This window comes from Lycium ferocissimum, chromosome 11 (assembly GCF_029784015.1).
Source record: "Lycium ferocissimum isolate CSIRO_LF1 chromosome 11, AGI_CSIRO_Lferr_CH_V1, whole genome shotgun sequence".
Lineage (NCBI taxonomy): Eukaryota > Viridiplantae > Streptophyta > Magnoliopsida > Solanales > Solanaceae > Lycium > Lycium ferocissimum.
This window is the reverse complement of record NC_081352.1, coordinates 50,783,704-50,794,163: the sequence shown is the minus strand read 5'-3', so window position 1 is coordinate 50,794,163 and position 10,460 is coordinate 50,783,704. Positions and strand designations below refer to the sequence as shown.

The 10,460-nt window shown below is 36.1% G+C and overlaps 1 protein-coding gene and 1 long non-coding RNA gene across 2 annotated transcripts; one reads left to right on the top strand and one right to left on the bottom strand.

Moving 5' to 3' along the window:
* Nucleotides 1-299: 299 nt before the first annotated feature.
* On the bottom strand, nt 300-2,152 carry LOC132036578 (uncharacterized). The gene is made up of 2 exons (XM_059426938.1): nt 1,829-2,152; nt 300-899 (listed from the first exon to the last, which is right to left on the bottom strand). Exons 1-2 carry the CDS (start codon nt 2,089-2,091, stop codon nt 467-469), a joined length of 696 nt encoding a protein of 231 aa, XP_059282921.1. The 5' UTR covers nt 2,092-2,152; the 3' UTR covers nt 300-466.
* A 5,467-nt stretch (nt 2,153-7,619) lies between these two features.
* LOC132036573 (uncharacterized) lies at nt 7,620-9,809 on the top strand. The gene is made up of 2 exons (XR_009409616.1): nt 7,620-7,749; nt 9,084-9,809. It is a non-coding gene; the product is annotated as an uncharacterized LOC132036573 (long non-coding RNA).
* Nucleotides 9,810-10,460: the final 651 nt, after the last annotated feature.

Here is a 10,460-nt window from a genome sequence, read left to right as displayed (position 1 = left end):
CCCAATGTACGAAGCATCTTTAGGATTCAGAAAAGGGCTGCATTCTAACGGAGTGTAATGTAGGCAGATTATGCACGTATCAGTGGTTGATTCCATGGCTCAAACTTATGTCTATAATAAGTCACAGAGAGACAACATTATCGTTACTCAAAGGTTGATATCATGGCTCAAACTTGTGCCTATTAAGTCACTGAGAGACAACTTCACCGTTACTCATAGGCTGTCTTCAACTTGCTAAAATGCTGTAATTGGATTATTTTGAAAGGTCATGACTACACAGAGGTGTCTTAACCACCAAATTCTCAGAATAAGATTGTATTATACAACCTATCTTATTTGCAATATATAATGTAGCATTCTGGTTATACAAAATTACTCGGACTTCTCAACTATCGTTTTGATAATACAAAACAAGAAAGGAGATATTTTCAGGTTCTCGAATGTCAAAGTTCAGAACAGGAGCATCTCAAATGGCAGGTGCTTTGTCCAAATCAAAAGTAAACCATATCTCATTAACTCTGTTCTTGAACTCAAATGGAGAGTTGTATTGCGCCACTGTATACATCGTGGTATTATCTGCACCCTGACTTTTTTCAACGGGTGCTGCCCATTTAGTATCAGCAATACTGGCACTCAGGGCAGCAGCTTCTTTTGGAATGTCATCATCAGCTGCAAATCCGCTGAATTGCCTGACCGCGACATAAGTTTTGCCCCATTTTTGGAGGTGAAGGCCTTTTGCTGGAGGAGGATTTGGCTGGTTCTTCTTGGGTACATAGAAACTCACAACAAACGAGGAAGCACAGAAAGGTCCATCACTTGGTTTCACTTGAGTGATAACTGGTGCTGTCATCTCTATTGTCTCATGGTAATTGTTCTTCCCCTGAATGTAATTAAATAGCCTGCCAAAATCAAAAGTTTATGTATAACATTTAACAACAACAATTATAACTTCACTTCAATCACAGACAAGTCTGGATCGGTCATATGAATATTCACTCACCATGTCACTCCTTTTTAGCTCAAATAATAATAAAATACTAAAAATTCTCTATTTTTTCCTATTCATGACATATAAATCTCAAATATAACCAAAAGATTCTGGAAAGACGTCAGACCTCAAGTAGGAGTACTACTAGCGTGAATAAAACAGAGTCAACAAATATATGCAACTAATATATGTATATCTTTCGAGACAAACAAATATATATATATATATATATATATATATATATATATATATATATATATATATATATATTAAGTATCTACTAAGCATATAATTGAATAACTGGCAAGTATCCTGAGTCAGAGTAAATAACTTAAATGGTTATCTTGCATGCATCGACTAAGTCCAATTAACAGAGATTTAAGTAAAATACAGAGCAGTTAAGTGTGGCCTAGTGGTCTATGAAGCGGGTCGAAAACTATGAGGTCTCTTGTTCAAATCCAAGTGAATGAGAAAAATACTAGGTGATTTCATCTCATTCCCAAGTCTTGGTGGACAAAGGTGGATCCAGAATTTAAATTCGATGTTAGAAAACTTTAAAGTTCTTAGTATTGAACCTATTATATTATTAAAGTTATGGGTTCATACCTACTATTTGCTGTAATTTCAAAAAATATTTATGCATAAATTTATGCTCCGCGTAAAAAATACTATCGTAACTGTGCATCCGCCCATGTTAGTGGACAGAGCTACCGGCATGTATGTACCCGTGAAATTAGTTGAGGTGCAAACAAACTGACTCAGATACCACAATTATAGATACAAATAAATTATGTAAAAGGGAATTAGAGTGGGAGAAAGAGGGAATATAGAGTAATAAACCTGAGGAAACCAGTTCTGGTGGCGGAATGAAGGGAAATATCATCAATGGGAGAAGTAGACATCCACATGGCCGAATTATAACTACGAATTTCATAGTCTTTACCAGATTCAATCAACTCATATTTTGGACACTCAATTCTTTCGCAAGATGGAGGATAAAAATCCAACTTCACTTGATTTGTTGAATACCCATTGCATAATTTAGAAACAAGGATCACAAAGAAACACACCCTCATCAACAAATTCATACTAACACCCAACATTTTAATTTCTATTTGGTGTTTTAATTCGCATGAAGTATGCAGAGAAGTGAGGAGTGAAGATGTGTCCACTTATTTATCGGAGAGTTTTTGGAGTACTAATAGTAGTAAAAAATCAATCCACCGTTAGGCCTTGGTTATGCCACGTCTTAGTATTTAGACCAAAAAAAAAAAATTCTTAATACTTCACAGCATTAAAGATATGCGGATACTGATGCACCACATCTTTTCCCATAATTTAAAAAAAAAAAAAGGGAAAAGTTTCATAGTTCACCGATGGAAAGAAATAATTATATCCGTGAAATAATTTTTCCGAATGCGTAAAATTTTAGTTATTTTATTAAGTAATTTGTAAATTTTCATTTATGAGTTCCGCAAGATATATATTTCAAGCCAAAATCAATATGAAAATTTAAACAAATGGAATTCATATGAAAACGATCAATTAATTCATTATAAAAAAGAAAATGATTCTGAACTCTATTCATTATAAACCATTTATTATATTTTTAATTAAAAGTGTGAATAATTTTTTTCAACGAAACCATTTATCTTCTTTATTTGTATTTCATAATAATAAATACCTAAAAACTTTTTATTTATAATTTTAGTTTACATTTTAATAAATATATTTAACTATGATTAGTCAATATTATAACTTATAGTACTCATGAAGGTTGGGGTAAGGTCTGAGTACATGATACCCTCTCTTATGAAATACTGGGCACGTTGTTGTTGTATTAAATTTTATAGTGGGTGTAAATGCGAAGTATTAGCTTTTCATAAAATAGAAGATAGTAAGTGCTTGATTTTTAAATATAGAAATGTATCTTAAATTGACTCATATTATATTACTCTCTTTATTTTATTTTACTTGATCCATGTTACTTGACATTCCCCCTTTAAAAGTATTTATTAAAGGTTTATTTAGCTAAATTAACCTAATTAATTATGTTGTAAAAATCTAAATTTGACAACTACTATTTTATGTAGTTATTTACTGATAAAGGTAATATTGGAAGAAAATAACAAAGCTAAGATGAACAAGTAAAATTAAAGTTTTTATGTAAGTTTGTGCAGGAGGGTCTAGATGGCAAGGAATTTGAAGATAAAATGTGTAAGGCTATCATTGCTCTTATTCCTAAGAAAGATAATCCCTCTGTTATTTCTAATTTCAGACCTACTAGTCTGCTTCCTGTGATCTTTAAAGTTTTGATGAAAATCGTTACCAATCGGTTGCAAGTTTGTCTCCTTACTTTGATTAGTAGGACGCAAACTAGCTTTGTTTCGGGACACCAAATTGTGGATAATATTATCATTGCTCAAGATGTTGTTCACTAGGCGAAGGAAACGAGGCGATAAGGGGTGGATAATGATTAAGGTTGGTCTAGAAAAAGCTTATGATCTTCTTCGTTGAGATTTTATTTATGATACTCTTGTGGAGATTGGGTTACCTACTGCCATGATTAATGTGATCATTAAAAGTTGGGCGGTAAGTAATTCGAATTTAATTTGGAATGGAAAATTCATAGATTCTTTTATTCCTTCAAGAGGAGTTCGACAGGGTGACCCATTATCACCTTATCTTTTTGTGCTTTGCATGGAAAGGTTATCCCATGGCATTAATATGGTGTTTGGCGTCCTATTAAGTTGGGTAGACATGGGCCCCCTTTATCTCATTTACTCTTCGTAAACAATCTTGTCTTATTTGCGGAGGCTTCTTTGGATCAGTTACAGGTAATTTTGGGTGTGTTGGAAATTTTTATACTTGTTCTGGTCAGAAAATTAATGTGGAAAAGATGGCCTTTTGTGTTTCCAAAAATTGCACTCGCGAGCTTATTTCTAGCCTTCAATAGCTTTCTGACCTTAAACATTCTGACAATTTGGGTCACTATTCAGGTGTACTCATTCTTCATGTCCGGCTGGTTGTACGTACTTTAATTACTTGGTGGAATAAGTGCTTGGAAGTCTCACTCCCTCACTTTGGCCATGCAATCTTGTGAAATTCCTATAACTATCTGCTCTAAAATTGAAAAGTTGTGTCAAAATTTGTTTGGGAAAATAATACAGATTTTCGAAAATTGCATCTTGTAAATTGAGACCAACTTCACTTGAAAAAAGAGAAAGGAAGTTTTGGCATCAAAAGTCTTAGCATCTTGTAAATTGAGACCAACTTCACTTGAAAAAAGAGAAAGGAAGTTTTGGCATCAAAAGTCTTAGCAAATTTAATGACACTTTTATTGCCAAGCTTTGTTGGAGATTTATCTCGGAACCTCAGGCCTTAAGAATCTCGGTGTTAGAAGGAAAATATGGGATCAAAAGTAAGTCTTTTTTTTTTTCCTTTTTCTCGGGGTACAAGCCTTATGGAATCATATGTGCAAGCTTTGGCCTTTTGTCTGTCATAATCTTTGTGGGTCAATTGCTAATGGTAAGAATTGTTCCTTTAGGTATGACATTTGGTTGATGGATAAACCTTTAATTGAGGTTATTGATAAAAAAAATTCTGATCATATTTTGTATTGGAGGTTAGTGGATGTTATTGGGCATAACGGAGACTGGAATTTGCAGCTCCTTTCTCTCTATGTTCCACAACAAATAGTCGAATTACTTGGAAGCTTCTTTCCACCTCTTAGTGAACAACTTAGAGATGATGAATTTTTTTGGAGAAATAGTACTAGTGGTTCCTTCACAGTTGTTTTGATGTATGAGGTTCTTAGCAATTCTGAGCATCTTCTTTCTGATAGAATCTAGAAATTAATTTGGGGCTGGTTTGGGCCTGAAAAAATTCGAGTGCTCCTTTGGTTGTGTGACAAAGGTAGAATCCTTACAAATTTGGAGAGATATCGTGTACATCTTACTTGAGGTCTTGCACGGCTTGTGGAGCAGAGGAGGAGTCTCTGTTGCATGTTTTGCGAAATTGTATTCATGCTCGGGCTATTTGGGGTCACATTCTTGACCCAGTTAACATGTCTCGGTTCTTTGCTCTTGATATCCATAATTGGCTTACTGACAACTTAATGTCTAAATTCAAGGGAGTTGCAGATGATGATTAGAGAATCTTCTTTGGATACAACTGTTGGAAAATTTGAATGTGGCGTAATAATGTTTTATTTTTTTTTAAATGAGTATCTTTCAGCGGACAAAAAGATAACAACCCTTGTTCGCATGGTTAAAGATTGTGTTACTTTTCGGCTTTCATTGAAGAATATTGGGGAAGTGTCTAACAACAAGCATATAGTTTTGTTCAGCTGGTCCCCTCCTAGCGTTGGGTGGGCAGCTTCGAACACAGATGGGGCTCTTTGAATAACTATTTTGATGGGAACTGCAGGCGGTGTGTTTTATGATTCTACTAGCAGGTGGCTTGAAAGGTTTTCAGTTCAAAATTGGAGTTTGTACATCATTTAGAACAGAGCTATGAGGAGTCTTCACGGCCTTGAGAAGCTGGGATAAAAGGGTGGTGCGGAATGCCTTGCAACTTGATAATGCTAGTGTAGTTCAGGTGCTGCGGGCTGGAAGAACTGTGCCATATCGGAATGGTGATATTGTCAACTACATTCGTCACCTCTTGGTTAGGATCTGGGTGGTCTTTGTTGCCCATATTTACAGAGAGGCTAATTCGGTTGCGGATGGTTTTGCCAATTTGGCGGTTAGTCAAGAGTCTCGCTTTGAATGACATTCACACATGCCTTCTAACATTTCTTCGCATGTTGCGGGAAATGTTGTTGGGGTCTCATTCTCTCTTTAGTTTCGGGCTAGTTTCTTGTTGTTTCAGTACTCTTTCAAAAAAATAAATTAATTAAAACTCTATTTTTAGTATTAGGGCAAGGTAAATGAAACGGGCGGAGCAGTGTTTCCTAAAAATATAAAACGGAGAAGGGCCTAAAATACCCCTGAACCATGTGATTTGGTACAATATTACCCTCCGTCTATCTATCAGGCCAAAAATGCCCATGCCGTTAACGTTTTGGCTAAAATTGCCCTAAAGACTAACGACCCACACCCAATTAATATATTTCAAAATTATTTGATACGTGGCATTACCTTATTGGCCTAATTTTAGGTCCCATAATAATTTTTTTTTTATTTAAAAAAAGTGTTCTATCACTTCACTCACCTGCCCACCCAACTCCTTTTGATTCATTCTCTTCTCTCCTCCATTTTAGTCCGCTTCCTCCCATCAACCCCTCCCTCCAATATTTTCTCTAATTACTTATTTGTTTGCTCATTTTTTAAAGGTAAACCATTTAATTATGCAAAATTATTTTGATTAAATTAAATTAGTTTAAGTTTAAAGTTGATCCTAAGTTTTTATTGAGCGTATTTGGGTTGAAATTTAGTTGAATACCGCAAAAAAAAAAAAATGTTTAATCTCATGAAACCTCCATTAAATTTGGATATTCATTGATGAACATTGACCTCAATTTGAAAATTTAATTTCGAGATTTGTTGGCGATTTGAGCTTGGTATGTTGGAATTTGGTTCTTAAGCTCAAGCGTGATTGAGTATACTTGGAAAAAAAAAATTCATGAAAGAAGTGAACTAAAGCCCCCATTGAAGGAGCTTTTCGAAGCTTGCTTTAAATTTCTACATCTGTAAATTTGGGTGTTAAATCAATTGGGTGACACTACTTTTAAAGTTGGTAGCATGAATAACCATCGAATCAGGGATTAGAACCTGACGAAAGAAGCAGAAAATTCCATGGAAGTCATTAGTGAAGCTGTGAAGCTTGAAGCATCAAGTTAGAAGATGACACGGCGGTGGTAGAGATCTTCTCACACGGGCCAGGTCAAAATATGGGTCATAGATTTTTTTTTTTTCAATTTGGTGAAGAGTTTAAATTTCGGTTAATCAGATCTGGCCACATAATAAATAACTATTTAATTATTTTATTTTAATGTGACCGTTAAAAATAAGGGCAAAGTAGACCCAATAGGTTAATGACGGGGCATTTTTGACCCGATAGATGGACGGAGGGCAATACTGCACCAAATCCAATAGTTTAGGGCATTTTAGACCCTTTTCCAAATATAAAATTAAGCAATGTTAAAAAAGGGGAAGGGTCAAAAATACCCCTCTACTTTGGGAAAAAGGCTAAAAATATCTTCCATTATAAATTTGGATCAAAAATACCCCTCCGATCATTAAAATTTTCAAATATATATTCGTCTTAACGGAAATCTCCAACATAACCCAATTTTATTTTTAAACCAACTCCATTTAATTTCGACCCAACTAAATAAAAAACTCATATGGGTTACCGCTCCTGTGCCTAGTGGCTCCATATGTAGTACTCGGGAACAAGTTGGTCGCATATGGGTTTTTTATGTAATTGAATCGGGTTTAAATAGAGCGGGTTTAAAAATAAAATGTATATTTATGTTGTAGTTTTATTAGGAATATATTTAAAAACTTTAATGATAAGCGGGATATTATCGACCCAAATTTATAATGGAAGACATTTTTAGCCCTTTTTTCAAGCTAGAGGGCCTTTTTAACCCTTTTCCCGTTAAAAAATGGTAGTAGTAGTTGCTAGTTTAGGGTCAAATTTGGACATTTTACCTCAATTTATAGACAGATTAGGGTTTCATTCTTGATTGGAACTCTGTCTGCTGAGGCTGCAACTTCTTTCTGGTCTAACTCTGCTCTGCTTCTCCTCTTTATGTTCCTAATTTGCATTTTTATTTCTTTTTCTGCCCTCTACTCTATGATTTGCATTGATCTTAGGAAGCCAGGTTTTGGTTGTAAATGAGTAAGGGAATGGTTATGTTAAAAATCCAATCTTTTTTGGCCCCTCATTGATGCCAACTAAAAATGATTTAATCTTGTACTAGTATTAATTTATGTGAACATGGGATATAGAGGAAAATGATGAAATATAGCAGGTACTTATGATGGATTTTGTGGCCAGATTGTACTCCTGGTGCAGCCATGTTTGGCTGTGCTGAGCTTCTAGGACACATGCGTATCTGGTTGATTATCTATTCAAATACTTGCTGATTCCTTCTCTATCCTGCTCTACTACATTTTTTGCCTTTTGAGTCTTTTACTAAATGGGTTATTACTAGTAGTTATTCCTATTGCTAAGCTGTCAAAGAATCTTCTTGTTCTGTTGAGTCCCCCATTGGTGGGAATTGGAATTATGTGTTTCTTTATATGGTATTAGACTATCCTCATCTCATGAGTTATCTTTTGAGTTACGCTCAAGATCCATTTTTTATCATGTATTTCCTCTTTCTTTACTACTTTGCTTTGCTACACTTGAGCCGAGGGTCTTCGGGAAACAGCCTCTTTGCACCACAAGAGGGAAGCGGCTCGCGTACAATCTACCCGTACCCCACCCTGCCAGGATTACATGTGGTATGTCATTGCTGTTGTCTTTCAATTGTTGAATGACTTCAGGGTCATATTGGAAGTGTTTGAAGTGAGTTAGTGAATAAGATGGAAAAATCAGAATCAAATTATAGTCTTTGAAGTTTCTTAATAAAGTGGAGCAAAGGTTGCATTACATAATACATGGAAGCTGGAAATACATCAACATTGACCAGAGGTAGAAAAACATTTGGAAATCATGTTTTGGTTATTTAACAAACATCAAGTTGATTAACTTGTTCCGCACACTTTTTGTAATGTCCCTGTTACATTTTTCTCTCATCTTTAATGTGATGATTATTATTGTGTCACTGTTGCCAAGAACGATATGAATAAAGATCGTCTTTTGCAAATTTTATCAGCCTTTAAGGTCATTGTGGTGATGATTGGAACTGGATGATGACGCCGTAGTATTTGTAGCCTCAAGATTTTCACCTAGTGAACCCTTCTCCACTTTCTCCCTTTTCACGATTTCCTCATCTATATGTATATCTTCATCAATTGTCAGAATGATAGCTTTTGATCCATCTGGACGTGTTATGACGTCTTCGTGGACCTTCATGTGTTCATCCACTTTCACGATATGAATTCCCTGAGAAGTTTCCTTCTTCCTCTTCTTAGGGAAGCAGCACAGAGCGACTGAGAGAAATGCCAGAAAGAATTGACCACCGAGTGAGACAAATATAATGATGATGGTATGAGAATGATGTCCCGGTGGAGGTGGGGGCGGAGTTGGAACAACAGTGTGCTGGTGGTGGAGGATAGAAGGGGCGAGGTGGTGGCTTAATTGGTGATGGAGGTGGTATTGAATGACTTCGTGGCTTTGCTGATGGTTGCGGACTAGGATAGTGATGTGGTGGTGATGGTGTAACCAGTGGACGTGATGGCGCGGGTGGTGTGACTGGTGGATGTGGTGGGGCCACTTTTGGTGGTGATGGAGTAACGGGTGGACGTGGTGGGTCCACTTTTCGAGGGGAAGGAGGTGTATTAGATTGGTGTGGCGGTGACACAGTTGGAAGAAATGGATAGTTATGAGGTGGGAATGGAGGGAAATAGGGGAAGTTGAAATTTTGAGTGTTAGCCATTGCAATGGAAGTTTTTTGCTTTGCTAAAAGCTTGTACTGAGTAAGCTTTGTGTAAGATGATGCTTATTGTTAGTGTTTTGTATATATATTAGATGTTAGCATGATAATATGTAAGGTTCTTATGACTCGACTCTCGGGCTAAGTTTTGCCAAGTTGTCCTTGGTTGCATTCCAAAATACTCATTTCTTCATTTTTCTCAGGCAGGTCATGCTGATCACAGGTTCATGCCATAATCATACCTCTGAACTGAAACACAATTTTCTGTTATGACATGTAGTGAAATGTTCCTTTCTTTTTATCTTGCCTAGGGGTGAGATCTCATTTCCAAAACCCATTGTGCATTTCCTAATATTACTGAGGCGAGATGTAATTTTATGTTGAGAACATCGGGTTGAAGCTCATTTAGTGAGCTCCTTACCTTCTTATGATATAACATTCTGGTCATACAAAATTACTAGGACTAATCAAGAGATGAGATAGTTTCATGTCCTCAAATGTCAAGGTTCAGAACAAGAGCCGCGCAAAAGGCAGGTGCTTTGTCCATATAAAAAGTAAACCGCATCTCATTAACTCTGTTCTTGAACTCAAATGGGGAGTTGTATTGAGCGACTCTGTAAACCGAAGTTTTTAATACCGTACCATACCGTGCTCACGCCCACCCCTGGCTGCTCTCACAACAAATGAGGAAGCACAGAAAGGTCCATCACTTGGCTTCACTTGAGTGATAACTGGTGCCGTCATCTTTTATTTTCTCACGGTAATTGTTCTTCCCTTGAATGTATTGGAATAGCCTGCCAAGACAAACTTTACAAACCACCTTTGATACTTTTTGGGAAAATAGAAATTCTTTTTATAAATTTTTCAAAAACCCTAATCCCAAAAGTTATCCCCCCTTTTTTTAACCCAACCGTCAAAAAT